At 46.7% G+C, this 21,832-nt stretch overlaps 1 protein-coding gene across 1 annotated transcript in view; it reads right to left on the reverse strand.

Annotated features, from left to right (window-relative positions):
- Nucleotides 1-1,863: 1,863 nt before the first annotated feature.
- The window catches only part of CCHCR1 (coiled-coil alpha-helical rod protein 1), a 149,439-nt gene continuing 129,470 nt past the window's right edge, over nucleotides 1,864-21,832 (reverse strand). The window contains exons 16-18 of the mRNA XM_078641730.1: nucleotides 18,236-18,387; nucleotides 16,476-16,617; nucleotides 1,864-2,234 (exon numbers count right to left, since the gene is read on the reverse strand). Of these exons, the coding sequence (XP_078497856.1) occupies nucleotides 2,140-2,234; nucleotides 16,476-16,617; nucleotides 18,236-18,387 (389 nt within the window). The 3' untranslated portion in view covers nucleotides 1,864-2,139. The remainder of the gene's footprint in view (nucleotides 2,235-16,475; nucleotides 16,618-18,235; nucleotides 18,388-21,832) is intronic.

Below are 21,832 nucleotides of genomic sequence, written 5' to 3' on the forward strand. Positions count from 1 at the left end.
GTGAGGGAACCAGCCTTCCTCTTTACGGAGGCGGACATCTCCAAAACAGACTACATTGGGAAGGCTCCACAGACACAAAGACAGTGTCTTCTTTTGAAGCTTTGGATATAGTGCTCAAACTATGAACTCACAGACTCAGAAGATTGATTCTTCAGAGGATCCTGTACCTGGTTGAGGACTTGGGAACCCATAATTAGAAAACCTTTTGGTGAGGAAACTTAAGCAGGCCAAGGCACAGATTCTCTTACTCTAAGGCCAAGGAAGGTGGGTGGGGTGAGGTCTTATGGAACACTCTAAGCATGTTTGTCATGATGAAGAAAATATCCCCTCATTGGGTGCACATCATTGTGTTAGTTGGTACTGGCATGGATAATGTCAGCGTCAGTATTTGAGTCGGTTACCCTCTATTTCTGGTGCTGAGTTGACGTCATAGCTGGATCAGCTCAAATGTCAAAAGAATAAAACACAAGCAAAGACCAATGTTGGGCTGGTGCACGGCAGGCTGTGCACATAGTGGATCTGGCATTGTGACCAGTGGTGAGAATATGTACAGCAGCAGCTAGCGCTGGGGCGACGGCCGCCACAGCCTCCGGCACCAGATAGCAGGTACCGAGATACAAGAGAGCTGCATTGGAAGCATCTGGTTGTCAGTTTCAATTCAGTCGTTGCTTCATCAAAATACCTCTTCAACTTTACACTGGTGTCGACCGTTGCAATTGTGATCCAAACGAGATCCAAATGAGACTCTCATACCATTGTTACACCCCCACCACGTGTGCCCGGGACTGTGCTCAATTTTCCAGTGTGGGTCCTTTGACTCACACACTTCCGGGGGTTATTGGGTAACTCCCCCGACCTGGCAGCACTGTACGTAGTCTGATCCTGGTAGATATTACGCAAACTGATCTGAGCGCCATTCTTCCTGACTTCACTAAAAACCCTACCCCTAGCTTTCAGCATCTCGAGCGAGCTCATGCCTGAAGGAACGGGTGCCAGGTTTCTCGCTTTCAGCTTGGTGCTCAAGCTGTCCAAAAAGAATCTAGCACCAAGAGGCGCTCGGAGGATCAGCGGAGGCATGCATTACTGCTCTCTGCATTTATCTGGGATGGTGCTGAAAAGATCTGACTAACTGGAGAGGTCCTCCATGCAGGGAAGCGTTCGAGTAAGGGTTCGACAAGGAGGTAGCAGATTTAGTTGGAGCTTTGCTGCTTTATATAGTAGTTTTTTTCTAAGTTAAATCAAATACATGAAGTCAAGTGAAGGTGAACTGGGAGCCATACTGTGACGTTTCTTCAGAAGATGGGTTTTTCTTACAGGAAAATCCATTACGCAAAGTGTTGCTGTGTGATTAGCCCTTGATGGTTTGCTTGGACAAAGCTGCACATAGTACACACTACTTCCTAAAGTGCCAGATGTCCCAGGACACTACAACACATGATGCTTGTGTCCCATCCTGCCAGTAGTAGTCTGTGTTATTTTACCATCCGTGGGTCCTTGCTGTCGGCTAAGAGCTTTACTAATAAAAGGATCACATGAAGAATTGATGGAAAGTCAGATCATCTCCTACCACAATGGGGCATGGGTTGAAATGGGAAACTTATAAACAAGCCTCTGCCCTCTGAAACTAGGTTCTCTCTTTCAAGACTCACCTGTAATGAGTTTGTTGAAGAGTACTAAAAAGGAAAGTTAATCTCATCTGTGATCCTATTAGAAAGCATGCATCGGGTCTACTCTGAGTCCAAGCATCAGTACGTACCACCCAACATCGAAGGTCACTTCCACTGGGGCAATGCATTCTGTAAGAGAAGTTAGAGACTTACCAAGAGCTGCTTGTTTTGAGGAGTTAAGTACGCATAATGGGCAAGATGATGACTGTCACAAGTTCATAAGGCACTTTAATAGAATGTATAAAATTTCAATTAATGCATAAATGAAGTCCAATCTTGACGCATTAGTTCTGCAAACAAAAGGGGAGCTTTAAGCAACCAGATGGAAGAGAATGCAGATGACCAACATCCACCGTCTACCACGGAGAGAGGAAGGGTGATTGTCCAGTCCCCGTCCAAAGCTTCCCTCTCAGGATGGTCGGTGATCTCTTCTCTAAATGACAATAGGATCATGCGGTCAATAATAGCATCTCTAGTCCTCTTCATCCTCAGATGCTGCCTCCTCTTCCTCATTGATGATAGCTGCACTCAGTGTCTGCAGATTGTTCAACATGGTGGACAGAGATTCTGGAGGTGAAAAAAGAGCAGGCGATGAGTCTTCAAAGTCCAACAGAGAAGCCTCACTTCAATTGTATATTGGCATCTACACATCTCACAACAAACACTTCTACCACCACGATCACAACAGTGCATCTTGTCTGTGCTTGGCATGTGCTAACCAGCAGGTTGTTTTAATCACTGCATGGAAGAGCACCAGTTTTAAAAGAAATTTGGGTGCTCCGCAAGACAATGGAGCAAGTTTGACTGTTTCGGCTCTGCCTTTTTATTATAAATAACTAACGTGCACAAAGCTAGGATCACTGCTCCAAGAAGACCCTACTCATTGCCTCCTGCACCAGAAACATTGCCCTATCTTACCCTATGATTCGGATATTAGACAAAATGGGACACCAATGGGTTGACACTGAAATGGGGCAGCATAGTCGAAAGGGCCCTTACCAATCAAACGTAGACCCGTAATATGATTCACATAGTGACTTGTTCTGTTGAGTTACACTGAACTTACAATGTTGTGTTAACAGTATTGTAAGGTATCCTTGCACCTTCTAGTCCTTTTGGAGTCTGTGATGGCCACTTTGTGTGTATGCTGTACTAATGACTACAGACCCCTCTCTACGCCTGCAGTGGCTGATTAACAGTCTAAAACTGAGAAACCTCCTCCAAGCAGAGGACCATCAAATTAATTCGAGAATACATTTCATAACATAGTCACCCAAATCAATAAAGCATAGACCAATCCTCCATTTACTATAACCCAAATGCAGCTTAATCAATACTTCTTATTTAGCAAAGCTTTGTGTTCCAGTGGGACCACAGCTGGTGGCTTGCAGAACTCAGACCTGCACCCACGCCGACTGACCATGCTCACAACCCCGGCCTCATCCTCGATAGACAACTGACCATGAAACGATAATTCAATGCTGTCGTCTCCACCTGCTTCTACACCCTTCACATGCTCCGCAGAATTTTCAGATACCAATCAACACCAGAAAGACCATCCCGAAGGCCCTTGTCACCAGCCGCCTCAACTATGGCAACACTCTCTATGCTGGAATCCCCACCCATACCATACAGAACGCAGCAGCCAGACTCATCCTGCACCTCCCCAAACAGACCCACATAATTCCCCACTTGATCCTTGTCCGCATTTTATTTTCTGAAAACTAGCGCCAATCTCATCTCCCATGTTACTAAAATATTTAACCAATCTCTGGAACAAGCGTCATTCCCAGACATTTGGAAGAAAACAGTAGTATTTCCACTCTTAAAAAAAGCAGGAATTGAAATACAAGACCCAGCTAACTATCGCCCCATCTCTCAAATACCTTTTTTATCCAAAGTCCTGGAGCGCTTAGTTCATAAGCAACTGACCACCTTCCTCGAGTCCAACAACCTTTTCGGCCCCTCACAGACGGGTTTTAGAACCAGCAATAGCACAGAAGCAACTCTACTAGCTGTGTCCGATAACACTAGTAGACCAGGGCATAGCCGTAGCATTGATCTTATTAGATCTCACTGCGGCTTTCGATACGGTTTCCCATACTAAATTACTCCAAATTTTGCACAAAAAAGGGATCTGCTTCAAAGCCCTATCATGATTCGCCTCTTTTTTGAAAGATCGAACCCAAACAATTCAAATGGGATCCTGCACCTCCACTGCAAAGAGCATTAAGTACGGAGTCCCTTAGGGAGCTACTTTAAGCCCCACTCTTTTCAATGCCTACGTCTCATCTCTGGCGGATATCAGTAGGAAATGGGGATTTGATATTTGCTCCTACACCGATGACACACAATTGGCGATTCCCTTGATAGACAGGATGTCTAACACTGAACCGAAAAACAATCTAATTAATTGTCTCACTGAACTCACAGGTTGGATGTCCCAGCACTGTCTAAAACTGAACTCCGGAAAGTCGGAAATTCTGCTCTTTGGAGATGCCAGGAATATCTGGGACAGTAGCTGTTGGCCACAGGCATTGGGCACCACCCCAGAACCTAAACAAATGGCAAGAAATGTGGGCATTATCTTCGATGACACCCTATCTATGATAGACCAAGTGCGCACACTGTGTGGTAAAATCTACGCCATTCTGAAACTTTTCAGGTGACTTTCCCTGGATCTCACAAAAATGCAGACAACCTGTCACCTAGGCTCTGCTCATGAGCAGACTTGATTATGGCAACGCCCTTTATTTAGGCATGGCTGACTATCTCTTTGCCAGACTCCAAGTAGTTCAGAATGCTGCCGCCATACTAATTTGTAATAAAAAATATATAGTTCAGCATCCCTCTGCCTGAAGGAACTATACTGGCTCTAGTTCATCAGAGAGCCAGTTTCAAGCTCGTCTGCTTTGCGCATAAAACCCTCCATAAAACGGGACCACAAATCCTGCACGATAAATTACAATTTCACATCCCTGCGTGTAATCTGAGACCATGTCATCTAGCTCTTGCCTCTGACAAACACACTTCCAAGGTCAGAATGGGAGACCGGTCCTTCTCAAAATCAGCTGCGGTCCTCTGGAACAACCTACCCCTTGATCTTTGCCTAACAGACGACTATCTACTGTTCAGGAAAACATTGAAAACTCATCTGTTCCCTAGAGACTAACCCATCAATGACCACTCTCAACACACTCTAATCCGTCCTAGCACCGGGATGTCCCCCGGGATGCTTGATGCGCGTTACAAATACTGCTAAATTACAAAATTACAAATCATTCTACACCTCAGAAAGCTCCACTGGCTCCCAATCCAGAAAAGATGCCAGTTCAAGATCCTCACACACCCCTACAAGGCCCTCCACGACCAAGGACCATCCTACATCAACCACTGTCATGTATTCCATCGGCCCTCAAGACACGGCCTCTTCTCTAGCCCTCGCACATACCTCCCACGTCCAACGCTGCTGCAGCAGAGGCCACTGCTTCTCCTAAATCACGGCAAAGACCTGCAAAGACCTCCTCTCCCTGACGGACTTCAGAAAGAAACTCAATATCTGCCTTTTTGACGGAGACGTGACACCCTCAGCGCCCAGATACCACTAGCATTGACAGTGTCGCGATTTACAAATACTGATTGATTGACTGAATTCTACCACAATTAGGTATTTTTTTCTGGATAAAACACAACGGTTGGAGTGACTTGACAATTTTCTCAAGGATTATTCATCGCAGTTCCCAGAGGTTATGAGTAGTGAAGTCTTCACTTCATTATGATGAAACATTAGGGTTTAGGGATAGTTCTGTACAGGTTGTCACGTGGCAGACAGAAGGGACTCAGGGGTAGTACTTCAACAGTCGCCAGCCCCATACTGAACATGGGAGAAAGAGCCACGTGGCAGTTAAGATTAGAAACCTATCGAATAGACTGGATTATGAGATCAAGTCTTTGTATACTTTTAATAGTTCAGGATTACACCAAATAGAAGAGTGTTTAATGCACATTTGGCAGGCGGTTGTTTTTCAACATTCAGATCAATTGACACCTATTTTTTTAAGGGAACCACAAAACGAACGAAAGAATGAAGGTGTAAGACTCAGTCTAAAACCTACCCTTGTACCTGCTACAGCAACAAGAGAACCTCAGATAAATGAATGTAAGCCTCACTCAAAAACCACAATTTCTAGAGAAAGAAGGGCGCCTCAGATGAATGAACGTAAGTCTCACCCTAATACCTACCCCTTCTAGAGAAACAAGAGCACCTCAAATAAAAACAATCTTTGCTCCAAAACCTATCTTCTCTTGCACAAGAGTGCCTCTAAGCATCAATGTAAGCCTAGCTTCAGAAGCTATCCCTTCGAGAGCAATGAGTGCACATTGACTAAATGAACAAAAATAAACTTGGTTCCGAACGCTAACCCTTCTGGAGCAACAATAGTGTCTAGCAATATTGAAAGACTAGTTCCAAAACCTACTGTTTCTAGAGAAACAAGAGCACCTGGAAATAATGAAAAAAACAGACACAACGGATTGTCTTGTACACAAAGTTTTGATTTCAGGTGTCACTCACACTGCATTTCAGGCCCCCATATAAGCAGCTGCTGAGGTTTGTGGCTGACCACTAGCCATCGCCCAACAGAAGCACTGCACATATCATGGGCATGACGCTGCACACTGCTCTCCGCTGTCCATGAACATATCGGATACAACGCTGCACACTGCTCTCCGCCCTCCATGAACATATCTGATACAACGCTGCACACTGCTCTCCGACCTCCATGAACATATCTGATACAACTCTGCACACTGCTCTCCGCCCTCCAGGAACATATCTGATACAACGCTGCACACTGCTCTCCGACCTCCATGAACATATCTGATACAACGCTGCACACTGCTCTTCGCCCTCCAGGAACATATCTGATACAACGCTGCACACTGCTCTCCGACCTCCATGAACATATCTGATACAACGCTGCACAATGCTCTTTTTCTTGCATCCCCTTCTATCATATATCACTTTTTCCAATTGGTAGCACCAATCAAGATCTGCTTCCCATGCGGGTACAGTGGAGGATACACAGAACCCCCACTTGCTTGCTATGTTTCATTTGGCCACCCCGGCTGCATGGGAAAGCCAAATTCTCATGTGCCTAGGCCAGACTTTCTCACCTTAATCATCAATAGAAGACCCTTGGCCTCCACCGGTACCTCTACTCCTATTACCCGGGACATTGCTGCCGCCACTTCTTCCAATAACATGCGATCACTGAGCAGTCCCAAAGTATATGGAAGAATGACCCTTCTGCCTGGCACACCCTCACGCAGTCTGCTGATTGTACCTTGCCCCAGTTGTGCAAAAGTGTACGAGGATAGTAAGAGCGATGTATGATTCTGAGTTCTATCAGCCTAAATCTAGTCCTGATCGCGATTTCTCTGGGCCCTTGTAACGCATCAGTCCACTCCTCGTCCTCAAGAGTACCCACATCGGCCTCCCATGCTGTCTGCAGAAGTATCAGGGGATCCAGCGCATTGTGAATTAATTTTTTGTATATCGTCGAGGTCGCCCTGTTCAGTATGGGGTCCGCCAATAAGCTATCCTTCAAGGGTGAGTCGTATGGACTAGCCTCTCCTGCCTTAATGTTTCGATGGAGTGCATGTATAAGCCGCATATGGGGGCAATGCCTGGGTAGGTGCAAGCCTGCATTCGGTTTGTAAGTCCTCAAAGGATAGTGACGCTGTACCTCTCCATACGTCGCCAAGATGATTGATGCCTAAGGCTCTCAATCCCGCAAACCCTTCCAGTCCAACCACTTCCCTCAATAAATCTTCTTAAGTAGATATTTTTCGCCTTTCTTCAGGAAGGCCTACAAAAACACTTAAGAGATTGAAAGGCAATAATGCAGTCTAAATACATAAGCTACACTGGCCACATCCTCAAAGAATTGAAAAAAGGTAGCCAGTATACTAAATTTGTGTAGTTTTTATTGTATTAAACACACAGAATAATCTCCTTTACGAAACCCCTTTTTAGGTCTCGCCTGTCGATGCGCATGCGCATCGAGCTTGCAAGACTATTGGGGCTTAACCACTCTTTAACTAACTTGCAAGGAATCGTGGCGATTCCTTGCAGTGCCCGTGACTTTTAAGCTCAATGCGCATGTGCATTGAGCTTAAAAGCGCGTGCACATCAGTTCCCTCAGCCGCACTCCAGGCCCCTGCTGTTTTCACACCCTCTCCCCGCTCCGCCCCCTCCCCTGCCCGCCGTGTCGCATTTCTCCTCCCCCCTCCCCTTATCTGCCTTTCCCTCCGTCTTACAGCGCTTTCGCTTTTACAACTGCTTACAGTTTGGCAAATTGCGGGGTTTCATTTTGCGTGTGTGCTACTACATCTTACAACGCTTTTGCTTTTCCAACACCGCACATTATATCAGTGTGTTACGGCGCTTCCGCTTTTCCAACACCAGGCATTGTATCAGTGTGTTATGGCGCTTTTTCTTTTCCCCACACCAGACCTCATGTTGCTTGTATTTTTTACCATGTCGCCTACGGCTCTTTCGCTTTTTCAACACCAGACCTCGTGTTGCTTTTTTCCTCCGCCTACACTGCGTTGCGTATGCATGCGGTCACAGCAGCGGGTGGTTTTGCCATGCAGCGGGGGGGGCTCCTTCAATAAAGCTAACATGCTCCATGCTGACCGAGTGATATGCCACCAGCGGGGGTTTTACCCTGCCGCAGGGGGCCTCCCTCAATAAAGCCATCATGCTCCGTGCTGACCGAATGATTTGCCCACACTCCCAGGTTGTTGAGCCTATGCCGGGTCTCAAACCTTCATGCCTGCAGCCTCACTTTGTTTTGTTTTTTATCTCCCACCTAACCCTCGTTGCGCTGTTTGTTCACTTCACAGGCTTACAAGCACTTCACATAAGTGCCTCGGCTTCATCTTTCAGCCTTGCAGCCGTTTTGGGCTGAATTATTACCACGTTACAAAAATCCAAACATTTATTTGCCACCCTTTTATTTCACTTAACTTACCTGATCCTACTTTAGTTTGCAAGTGCTTGTTTTTTCAGCTGATCCTCGTTAGTTGCTTTGCAAACTAAACGTGGATCGGCTGAAAACACAAGTGATTGCAGCTTGTGTTTTCAGCTTATCCTTACCCCTCCCCCCCAGCCGTCCCCTAACATTTTTGTTTTTCAGAAAGCACACATGCTTACGGCCGATCCTCGCCTCCTCCGACCCCTTTCTCCTGATGATAGGCATCCCTGCAAACACATGTGCTAAGAAACACTTACTTCAGAGCCGAGGACACTGCCAACCGTCTGCTCCCCCTCCCCTTATCTGCCTTTCCCTCCGTCTTGTTTTTTTTTTTACCCGCTCCGCCCCCTCCCCTGCCCGCCGTGTCGCATTTCTTTTCTCCTCTTTGCTCCTCCAGCAGTTCTCTGTCACCTTTCCTTCTCTCCTCCCTTGTCCACCTTTTCATTGTTTTTGCCCACCTCTCCTCCAGTTGAACTCTGTCACTAGCTCCTTTCAGCCCCTTCTCATTCCACTGTTTTCGGGTCCCATCTCATGCTTGTTATAAAGGGGCTGCCAAAATGCGGACACTCCTCAAGCCTCTGCTTCACATGAGACTCTGCGGCTCTCCTGGGACAATAAACCACTCCAGAACAAACATGGAGTTGTCATACGCGGCCATCTATCTCAATTAAAGGCCACATAGCTTCTCTAACCTCTAGGAAAATCTAGCCCTGCTATTTAATTTTGGTGCGGGATTACTGTGTAAAGAAGGTTTGCATAACGTCTCATCTGACTAACTAGTGCTTTAGTTTAGCATTGTATGTGTTTTCATAGGCTTGTGTGTATGTCCTTTAATGCATGTGCATGCTTGTCTTTTTCTGTTCAGTTCCCGTGTCAGTGTGTGCTTACCTGGATTTCCGTTTGTCTAATTTATGTGGCCTTTGTCAACGAGGCAATCCGCTACTCTGTCCAACGTTTATGAATACGAGACACTCAACCACGCAATGCCACTCACACACACAACGCCACTCACACACGCAACGCCACTCACACACGAAACGCCACTCACACACGAAACGCCACTCACACACGCAACGCCACTCACACACGCAACGCCACTCACACACGCAACGCCACTCACACACGCAACGCCACTCACACACGCAACGCCACTCACACACGCAACGCCACTCAACGCCACTCACACAAACAACGCCACTCACACAAACAACGCCACTCATCCACGCAACGCCACTCATCCACGCAACGCCACTCATCCACGCAACGCCACTCATCCACGCAACGCCACTCATCCACGCAACGCCACTCATCCACGCAACGCCACTCATCCACGCAACGCCACTCATCCACGCAACGCCACTCATCCACGCAACGCCACTCATCCACGCAACGCCACTCATCCACGCAACGCCACTCATCCACGCAACGCCACTCATCCACGCAACGCCACTCATCCACGCAACGCCACTCATCCACGCAACGCCACTCATCCACGCAACGCCACTCATCCACGCAACGCCACTCATCCATTTGCAAAACGAAAAATGTTAAACTCTTCTATTGCGAGACCTATTGCATTTTCAATGCTTGTTTATGATGGAGACGAAAGGAAAGGACAGAATAGCTCCATAAGCTGCCATTATATGCCTTTGAAAATAGAAGCTGTGCCTTTGAGATCCCAGAGACCACCAGCATACCATCATGCACAGCTATTGACAGTTATTTCAGTTCTTTTTGAGGGAGATGAGAAGAGAATGTATACTCTATGTTATGGACCCCTGTGTCTATTCCTCTTTCCCGGTTGAAGGGTTGCTTATGAAATCATGGGAATACCCCTACGAGAGAACAGGTGTTACAGGTAAGAAACTGTTCCTTCTCTCGTAGGGGATATCCATGTATAGTCATAAGCACTTGAATAGACTTTCAAGCCCATCCCTGTAAAACGCGGTGGAAGAGACAGATATGGAGATATGTAGATTTAAGCGAACAGGTTCCGGAGGGAAGTCTGCCATACTTGAGCATCTGCCTTGGCATCTGAATCTAGGCAGTAGTGTTTAGTGAAAGTATGAACCGATTTCCAGGTAGCATCCTTGCAAATCTCTGCAATATGAATATTACGAAGCAAGGCCGCAGTAGTTGCTTTCACTCTTGTCGGGTGAGCTTTAGGCTTACTAGATAAGGATTTATTGGATTTTTGGTAACAGAAAAGGATGCAGGAAACAATCCATCTAGAGATGTACTGCTTAGAAGTCGCCAGACTAGTACGGAGGGACCCATTGTTTACAAATAACTGGTCAGATCTCCGTAGATCCTTAGTCTTCGCTAATTACACTTTTAAAACCCGTCTAACATCCAGGGAATGAAGAGATCTCTCCGCTGGAGCAGATGGATGCTGGAAAAAGGTAGGCAAGGAAATAGTCTGGTTCACATGAAAATCCGAAGCCACCTTAGGGAGGAACTTCAGAGGAGTCCTCATAACCACTTTAGATGCACGAAAAACTGTGTATGGCTCTTTACAGCATAGTGCCTGGATTTAGCTAACCATGCGGGCAGAAATAACTGCCACAAGGAAAGCCGTCTTCCAAGAAGGATGCTGAAGAGATGATTTATGTATAGGCTTAAAAGGTTCTTACATAAGATGAGAAAGTAACACATTAGGCTTCCAGGGAAGAGAAGGACTCGTAATTGGAGGAAAAACCTTTTACAAACACTCTAGGAAATCTTTAATGACAAGAACTCTGAAAAAGGAAGTTTGTGAAGGGCATTTCCTGTAGGCAGTAAGGGCTGCCAAGTGAACGGAAGAAAATTGAAGGCCAGATTATGCCAGATGAAGCAAATATGGAAGGATGACAGCTTTCTGGCAAGAGGTAGGATCCTCATGCTTTGTTTAGCACCAAATACAGAATCTCTTACATTTATGAGCATAAGCGGACCGCATGGATGGCCGCTTAGCTTCTTTGAGGATGTCCATGCAGCTTCACATGTCCATATTGTACTATCTCAGGAGCCATGCTGCCTGCCAAATTTAAAGAGAAGAGCTTATGGTGCACCATCTGGCCTCTGAACTTCGTTAGTAGATCTGATCGGCAAGGAAGCCTGAGATGTGGATGGATAGACCGGTGACAGAGGTCCACGAACCACGATTGACCTGGGCACTCTGGAGCTATGAGAATCATTGTGGTCCGTGACTGTGCCAGCTTGATTAGGACAGCAGGGAATAGAGGAACTGGAGGAAAGGCGTAGAGAAGTCTGCCTGACCAGTTGTTCCATAGGGCATTTCCCAACTTTCCCGGTTGGTAGAACCTTGACGCAAAGTTTTGGCATTTGCTGTTTTCTGCGGTGGCGGACAAGTCGACCTCCAGAGTACCCCATATTCCGAAAATATCATGGACCACATTGTCATTTAAGACCCATTTGTGGTTTTCCTGGAGGAGTTTGCTTAGAGAGTCAGCCTGACCATTTTGAACACCTGGGGGGGAGTTGCTGTTATGGTCAAGTTTTTGGCCAGAAGCCACTTCCAGATCGTATGTACTTCCCGTGACCAAGGTCTGGACCTCGAGCCTCCCTGCTTGTTGAGGTAGTACATTGTTATTGTATTGTCCGTCTGTACAAGCAGGGAGTTGGAGCTGAGTGATGGACAAAAGCCTTTCAACGCCATGTGAACAGCTCGTAGCTCTAGCAGATTGATGTGCTAAGAAGATACCTTGTGTGACCACTTGCCCTAGATTTGGAGTTGACCTGTATTGGCTCCCCATCCCAGGAGAGAAGCATATGCGACTACGGTCTGAGCAGGCATCTCCTAGTGAAACGGGATCCCCCTTAGGAGATTGGTGGGATAGCACCATCATTTGATGGACCGGAGGGCGTGTTGAGACAATTGGATCTGGTCTTCCCAGTCGCCTGTTCGCTGATCCCATTGATCTTCCAGGCATTCCTGCAGAGGTCTCATGTGGAGACGTGCATTCGGAGTGAGGAATATACAGAATGCCATTGAACCCAGTAATGAGGATACCTTTCTCACAGTCGGGCGAGACAGTGCCATGAGAGCCTGAGCCTTCCGGAGTATCGATAAAAGTCTCATCCAAAGGACACACATTTGCCGTTCGAGTATCGATGGAAGATCCCAGATATTGCAGGCACTGCAAGGGAACCAAAGTGGATTTTGCCTGGTTGATATGAAGACCCAACTGAAGGAGATCGTCAGTCCAACTGAAATGCAGCAGAGGTTCCTGAGCCGTGGATGCCTTGATTAGCCAATCGTCTAGATAGGGGTAGGCAAACACTTTGTGCTTCCTCAGATGCGCCGCCATCACCGCCTTGCATTCGGAGAAAATCCTGGTTGCTGACTTCAGGCTGAGCCCACAGTATCGGTAGTGGTTGTTCCCCACTGTGAACCTCAAGAATTTGCGATGCTTCTCTATGATGAGAATGTGAAAGTATGCATCTTGAAGGTCAATTGCACATAACCAATATCCTCGATGTAACTGAGGCTAGATTTGGTTTAATGCTAGCATTCGGAACCTCTCCCTCTGAATCCACTTGTTGGCCGTCCTTAGGTCGAGAATGGGTATATACTCGTTCCTGTCTTGGAGTGTAGCCCCTGCCTCATTGTAAGGGAGGAACGGGTTCCACCGCCTGTTTCTGTAAGAAAATGGCAATTTCAGTTGTAATTTTGGAGGTATTGACGATGGAGGGTTGATTAACCTGAGTGAATATCCATTGCAAACAATATTCAGCACCCAATTGTCCTGTTATTTTTTTGCCACTCTGTCAGGAAATGTCTGATGCTTTCCCCTACCTGAGCAGGTAATGGAAGAGGGGAAAACACAGGATTCAGGGTTTTGCACCAGCTGGCATCTTGCCTCCTTGAGCAGGCTGCTCGCCTAACCTTCCTCTTGGTTTATTTTTTTTATACTGCTGGTAGGAATGTTGGTACTATGGCTGCGTACCTGCCTGGCAGCCCGGATACCATCGAAGGGTTTGAACCCTCTGTGTACAGTAACGTCGTTGAACATGACAGAAAGATTTGCGCTGCTTCTTAGGCTTCTAAAGGCCTACCGCTTTTAGTGTCTCCATTTCGGCTTTCATCCTGTCCATCTCCTCGTCTGCGTGATTGCTAAAAAGAGTCGTACCTAAAAACGGGAGATTCGGAATGCGATTAAGGCTTGAGTGATATAAGGCGTAGCCATGAATGCCGCCGTAATGCCACACCATGGCAATACTCATGCGCAGCAAGAAGGGATGTGTCTGCTGCTGCACTTATAATTTGATTAGAGACCATCAGACCCTCTGCCAGTATTTCATTAAAATCTGCTCTCTTGTCTCTTGGGACGTAGTCCCCAACAAGGCTGTGGCACAAGCAGCTTTCATCACAGATGCTGCTGTGTTGCAAACTTTCCTCTGAACCGAATCCATTTTGCAGCTTTCTTTATCTGGTGGTACTGTTGAAGTTGGAGCTGTGGCATGTTGATTCTTCGCAGCCACCACAATAACAGAATCCGGAGTTGGGTCCATCCTATGGAAAGCAGGATCCTGCTCTGGAGGCCGGTATTTTTTCTGCAGCCTGGAAAGAGCGGACTTAACAGTAGAGGGTGTCAAGAAAAGCTCCATCGTTGGTTCTAACAGTCCTGACACCAGAGGAAGTAAAGGACGTGACACCTTTTTTTTGTTGCAGAGTATCAAATATGACTGAAGTTGTAGGTGTAGGAGTGGAGACTGGAATGTTCAACTTAGAATCACCCCGGACTTAAACCTCTTGAAAAGTTGAAATGTCATCAACTGGTGAGATCCGCGGGGGAGTCGATTCAGTCAGTGTAGGTGAATATCTGCCAGTGCTTGACCAGGAAGTGTCTCTGGTATGTCTGGAATGTGACTTTTGTCTATGATGGCGATGACATGAATGAGTAGAGGATCTATGACTACGAGAACGATGCCTCATGTGGGATCTAGACCTCGGTCTTCATGGCGAAGATGGTGGAGGTGGAGGAGGAGATGAGGAGGAGGAGGAGGCGGAGGAGATCTTGGTTCCACATATGGAAGAGGTGGTGGAGACTGCTGAAGACATGCTGGAGAAGAAACAAGCCTAGATGGTGAAAAGGTTCAGGAATATTCCGAATCTGACGTGTAGATACGTCTTCTCTTCTTACGTGCCTACTGAAGTGTTGAAGATGGTGACAAAGTTCCTGAGGAGGTTCTTTGACTCCCTCTAGACATTGATCTACTCATCGACAGCGACCTTCGACGTAGTCTAGAAGGAGGATCTCGCTTCAACGCCGAGCGCCACCCTCTTGGCGTCGACAGACGGTGGGAGCGTGCGCTGATCGACAGTGATGACTTGGGACAGGTGCTGTCTCGACGTCGAGTGACTTTGCCGGTGATAACAAGCTTCTTGACAGCGACTTACGAGGTGTCATCGTCGGCAGTGGACTTTCTGAAGCCGACCGAGGTCGTCTCGTCGTCGGCTTAGAAATCGACATCAATGATCTTTTTCTTTAGGTGGAACGTCTACGTCGTTTGGAACCAGAGCCCTGGGTCGACGGTGAACAGTTGGCACTGTACCTCCTCTCAACGTCATCGTCCTCGACCAGACCGGTGCCATTTTTAAGCTCTTCTTCTCCTGTAGAGGCCCCAAGAGGCTGAAGACAGAGCCCTGGTAGAGAAATGACCCTCTCCTCGCCCTGAAGTCCCACCTGAAGAATTGACCTGATGTTTTTTTCTCTCTTCTGCTCCCTCAAACGGAATTTTGTTCCTGCCACGCAGAGTACGCTTAGAGAAGGGTTTACAGATGGAACAAGCATCAGGAACATGAGAAGCAGGACAAAAATCATGCACACTCTGTGAGGATCAGTCTTGGCCTTTGTCCTACCACAGCCTGGACACTTATCAAAAAGAGATGGCAATTTTGAGCGAACAACTGCAAAGTTTCCGTCAGAAAAAGACAGAAACAAGAAGAGGAAGACCAAAGCCGTCGAGTGAAGTAGTTATTTGCTAAATTCAGAAGTTAATTTTGAAGAGAAACACCAACTCGGTAGAGTTCAATGCTCCAGGGTCCAAAAAGCAGAAGCCGGAAAAAAGAGCTGAAGTAACTGCCACTAGCTGTGCATAATGGGAAACTGATGGTCTCTGTGATCTTAAAGGCATAGCTTCAAATTTTCAAAGACATATAATGGCAGCCTATGGGGCTATACTGTCCTTTCCTTTCATCTCTATCATGAAAAAAGGGTTTTGTGAAGGGGGTTATTCTGTGTGTTTAATACTACAAAAACTACACAAATTTAGTATACTGGCTACAAGTTTTTCAATTCTTTATGAGGATGCAGCCAGTGTAGCCTATGTATTTAGGCTGCATTATTGTCTTTCTATCTCTTAAGTGTCTTTGCAGGCTTTCCTGAAGAAAGGTGAAAAATATCCACTTAAGAAGATATATCTAAAGAAGTGGCCCGGGGTCCCCACAAGTGGGCGGGACTATTCCAGTGCTTATGACTATACATGGAAACCCCCTATGAGAGAACATATCCTGATACAACACTGCTCTCTGCGCTCCACAAACATATACCGGATACAACACTGCGGACTAGTCTTTGTGCTCGAGCTCTCTCTTTTACTTGATTGTTTTAGGTATTGTTTAGGTAAATATGTATAGGTATTTAGGGACTGTCCTAGGTATTGTTTTGCTTGATTGTTTTAGGTATTTCTAGATGGTGAGATATTCACCTGGGGTACCACCACATCTCTTGGGTTCAGAAGTGATAACGAAGGGGTCACTTACCTTTAGAGAGCGGTGTGGCCTTGGGTGCAAGTGCTGTTGGTAGTTGCTCTGTCTCCTCCTCGCCCATGGCCTCAGAGGTCTGAAGGGCAGGGAACCTGCTCTGCTTGTGTTGCCTCAGGAGCCCTTCCTGTCTGAGTGTGGCCTGTGAAGAGAAGACAGACTGTAACCGAGATCTGGATCAAAGAATGAAAGCAAAGCATGATGGGCTACTGCATGGAAAGAGAAGCTGGCCTCAATCTGAGCTGTACAGAAGAGAGGTGTTCCCTGAGCACTCCACCAAAAGAAGCCAGTTACAATCTTCAAATCAAAGGTCTTCAATATATGTTATTATCAAAGTAAATATAAATCGCATCCCTGATGAACAAGTCTCTCCACAAGCTAGCCAACACTTTTCGTTGCTGGAAATTATTGTCCGATCAACTTCCTCTGGACTAGTAACAGTAACAGATATCAGGGCATTTACAAGTAATCATTCTTAAAACATTGATAAAGTAACCTTCACCACTTGCTAAAACTTAGCAAACAAAGGGCCAGATGTAGGAAGGCAAATACCGGTCTGTAACGGCCGATTTCGGCCGTTACCGACCGGTATTTGCTTTTTGATATGTAGGGGGCCTAAATTTTACAGAATCAGTAAATTTACCGATTCGGTAAATTTACCGATTTGGTAAAATACCGATTCTGTAAATCCAGATGTAGGTGGCACTGAAAACAGTGCCACAGGCCCTTAAGAATTCGTTATTTACCACCAAATACTATTTGGTGGTAAATAACGAATTCCTGTGTACATGCACATCTGTGCATGTACACCTGTGCCATGTGGCACACATACATGCCCTAAGAGCATGTATGTGTGTCACATGGCACACAAGCCAGAATCAGGGGTGCAACAGGGTGTCAAAGTGACACCCTGCCCCCTTGACAATTCGGTAATTTCACCGAATCGGTATTTACCGATTCGGTAATTGACATTGATTCCTATGGGCCTCAATGCCCATAGGAATCAATGGAAATTACCGAATCGGTAAATACCGATTCGGTAATTATCAAATCATACCGATTCGGTAATTGAATCGGTAAAAATACCTACATCCCGATTGCCAGTTTTTAAATACCGAATCGGTAATCTGGGGTTATCTACATCTGGCCCTAAGTCTACAAGAAAGAGGAACTGGTAGTGCTGTGTATCAATAAAATTAGTGGGAAGTCAATGCTGTAAATACACAATATTATAGTAAACAGCAATGTGAGACAAGGAGTCAATTCCCATAATGTGATAACCCGAAATACACATCCGAATGTGACACACTAGAGTGGTTGGCACCCAAAAATCAGGGTAACAAAAGAAGATAGCAAGCAAAAGCCGTGACAGAACGAAAGGAAGAAGTGATCATTTGAGAGTCCACAATCTGGGACACTGTATTATAATAGCCACCATATAATAACACACTTCGATTAGGAGACTCGCCTGAAGTACTAGAATTAACCCCTAAACCCTTGGATATATTGGTATGACACACCTGAGAATCAAATGATCCAAATACCCAACAGCATGTCAGTCTATCCCATGAAGACTCCAAGCACTCCTGGTCTAAAGTCAAGCGCTACCTTCATGGCAGAGCTGCATGTAGTGGTCCTCCTCTGCTGCAGATTTCAGAGATGAAGATCTGACCTGGACAGTGTTTTAAGTCTACGCTTCTAAGACTATCTGGCACTGATAGATCGGGAACAGAAGTTGGTAGGTATGGCAGAGGTTGTACCATCATGAGATTCCGATCCCTCTCCATCTCGCGAAGCTGCTGGCTCAGCCGCTGGATTTCGTGCTGATGCTTCTCCTCCTGCAGCCTCATCATGTCCTGGCTCCGCTCCTTGTCCCGCACAGTCTGCCTCTCAGCCTGTCTCAGAGCAACCACTACAAAGGGGAAAAGCATCCAGATTTTAGGACATCATCCTAGTAGTTAATGGAGACAGATGCGCCTAGTGTGAGTTGCTGTGGGGTACCTAATTCTAGGTGTTCTTGCAATCCCAGATCAAGAGAGTGAGAAGAGCATGGAAAAGGATAAACGTAAATGATCCACCAGCACCATTAATGCAAGTGGGAATGAAAGATGTGGAACACAAGAGTACAGTCGGGCATATGAAGTGACTGCTCCAGCCTGAAATGCTGGCCACATCCTCTCTGAAGGGGAACACGAGTAACCCCAGACATGTTTCGGCCTTCTTGTGTATTGTCAGTGAGGTAAAGCAGCCTACGGCCATACCACCCTGAATTCGCCCGATCTCGACCAGGGAGGTACCGCTTCTGTTCTGTAGCAGAGTTGGTACGGGAACAAGGAGTGCGAAAAGCCATTGCACTGAGGTTGTTTAACAGTGAATCACAAAGGAGTTACCCTTATACAAGGAAAAGGGACAGGGTATTTATACCGTCCGTATCGCAGGTCACTGTTTCGGGATCCGTTATTACACGGATCCCGAAACAGTGGGTTGTGAAACGGACAGTCGCAATAACGAGCTCTGCCTTTTATCTCTGATAGTATCTAATCAATTGTCATAATGGGGACATAGACAATACAGATCTTTACATTTTCATTATATCAGGGACACCCAGATGCATGAGTATTAGCTGCCCAGGGTCCACTAGTAAATGTTTGAACAATTGTTGGAGACTCATTATTCTAAAATCTAATCCGCGATTACCAATCCTTTGGAGAGAAGCAGTTCCACATTGTTCCATGAAATGTTACTCCCTGATTTAGGGGACGTAACATATTTTTCCGTATTGCGACAACTTTTTAGAAGTGATGATTTTAAATTGTTTAATGATTGTCCTGAAGAAGGTGACAAATAGTTGATCTTTCACCGTAACACCGCGTCAACATTTTTTCCAGTTTCAATTAACCTTGAAGCTGGTTTTTAATCATAATTTTTTTTTAACAAAACAGTGTCCCATTGATGATTACAGTGTCTATGTGTATTTGAATGTGACCATGAGATACGTTATATTAGTGATTTACATTTTCTGCACTAACACTTTACAATGATGTATTTTTAAATATACGCTGTGTTTGAAAATAATGTTTTCTTAATTGTCAATGAAGAATAAAAGATTTAGATGCACATATTTTTATCTGTATGTGTTTACTGACTTATGATTGAGAGTATCACGTAATTTAGCAACTTTGATGTTTGTTCGTTTTTATTCTTTATATATAACTAGCAGCCCGCCCCGGCGTTGCCCGGGGGCAGAAGGGGGCTGGCGGCTGCATTTTGAGCATTTGTTTGGTCCCCCCCCCGCCCGACCCGACCCGACATTGCCCGCCGGCCTGCCTCCCGCCTCTGCCTTACCTCAGCCGCGCTCTACCTCAGCCGCGCTCGGACTTAGCCCCCACTCCTGGGCCCCCGCCCTCCCCCCCGACATTGCCTGGACCGCCTCCCGCCTCCCCTTACCTGAGCCGCCACGCCACTCCTCGCCGCACGTCACTCCTCGCAGCACGTCGCCGCTCGTGACCGCTCCTCCCCGCCTGTCGTCATCACGCAGGTGTAGGTCGCGGTCAGCGCTACGTCGCGGCCGGCGCTTGTTTTAGGGGACTACTTTGTTTTTAAACTTTAATTTTTTAATTTACGTTTATTTTTAGGTCTCGTCCTTTACCATTGCGAAGCAATGGGAAATGGGGGAGAATTATAGTGCTTGATCGGCTAGTGAAACCACTGGCGTTTCTTCACAGTGCATGTGAGGTCACGTGGCCACAAAGCGGGTCACGTGACCACACAAGCACGAGCATCTCCCTAATCCGCCTGCCCCCACCAGGCTCGCATTCCCGCCCCCTCACCAGGCCGCACATCTGCCTGCCACACTTCTCCCCTCGCACGCATTCCGCTGCCCCTCCTTTCTCCCCCCGCCAGAAGCCTTGCAAAATCACCCCTCCTGCTCTACCTCCAAATAACGCCTCTCAGTCGTCTTCAGCGTCTTCTCTCTTGCTTCCCTCCCTCTTCCACCCTATCCCATTGCCAGGGCTCCCGCAGTCTTTTTTGTCTCCTCTCTCTCGCTGTATGTCCCCTCTCCCTCTTCTTGCCTTGTTTTTTACGCTCTCCTCCTCTCCTGTCGGACCATGCCTCCCTCCTCTCCTTCCGTACCGCAACCTCTCGTCCTTTTCAGCCCCACTCCTCCACTCTTTTTTCCTAAACCCTCCCTGCTCAGCTTTCTTCTCTCTTTCTCCCCGTCTCCGCTTCCCCCACCAGCTTCTCCTGTTTGTAAACAAGCTCGGCACACACAACTCAGCTGCCCCGGACTGGCGCGAAGTAACGCACAGCATTGCTTCAAGTTACTTCCTTTTCAAACTCCCGTGGGCATGATGCAAAAGTGCGCAAAGCCACCCAAGCAACCCTTAGCAATAAAACCTACACTGTCTCAGAGTGCTTTGAAGTGGCCATCAGGCACCACAACAGCACTATATACAACGAACAATATTGGCCATTATCTCTGTCCAACGCTCCCATCATTTTCACTATGTCATTAAGATGCTACTGTACTGTTTTCACTCATGTTGTTATTTTAATACTCTTCGCATGTCTAATTTGATTAAAGATGGGCGCATCATCTCTGAAGTCATTTGCACAATTTGTTTTGCAAACTGCATTTCGTGAATGGGCCGTCTGCACTCCAGCCATCTGGTCTCTCCTTCCCTCCCTCCTTCATGCACTCCTTTTTCAACGAGTGCATGAGGTCTCGTGAATGCGCTTCAATTCGCCCGAGCTGCCTGCCTCCACATCAAAGCCATCTGTTGCTTTGCGCTCGGCCTCAGGCCGGCATTTCTCCTCCCCTAATTATTCACTGCATGGCCGGCCGGCACATCAAAGGCTGCTGCTCCCCATGCGTCTCGTCAGCCCCCCATTAAACAGCACAAGCGTCAATCCTGGTTTCCTCTATGCAGCGCTTCTTCCCCTCAACATGCCATGTTGACCAGACCACCAAAACCTTTCACCACTGCCTCCTCTCCTTATTTATTTGGGAGTGATGCCACAAATTATATTTTTAGGGCTCGTCCTTTCCTATTAAGCGCAAACTCGACCAACGTAATTGGAGTGCTTTACTTGTCCTAAAATGCCGTGTTGTCTGTCCCTCGAGCTTGCCGTTTTTTTCTCCGGGTATCCTCCCTTGTTATAGTAGTGTAGCCACGTGTCTCTTCTTTAAGCAACTTCCGGGCCCAGGCTTTACCCCCGTCCCCATGACATGCTGGAATTCAACATGGTGCCACTTACTGGTTCAACTTTATTTATTTTCTCCCCATTTTCCCCCGTTTGTACTCATCTTTTTTGCGATTCCCACTGTCCATTCCAGTTTATCCCTTCTTCTCTGT

This window comes from Lissotriton helveticus, chromosome 5_1 (assembly GCF_964261635.1).
Source record: "Lissotriton helveticus chromosome 5_1, aLisHel1.1, whole genome shotgun sequence".
NCBI classification, from domain to species: Eukaryota; Metazoa; Chordata; class Amphibia; order Caudata; family Salamandridae; genus Lissotriton; species Lissotriton helveticus.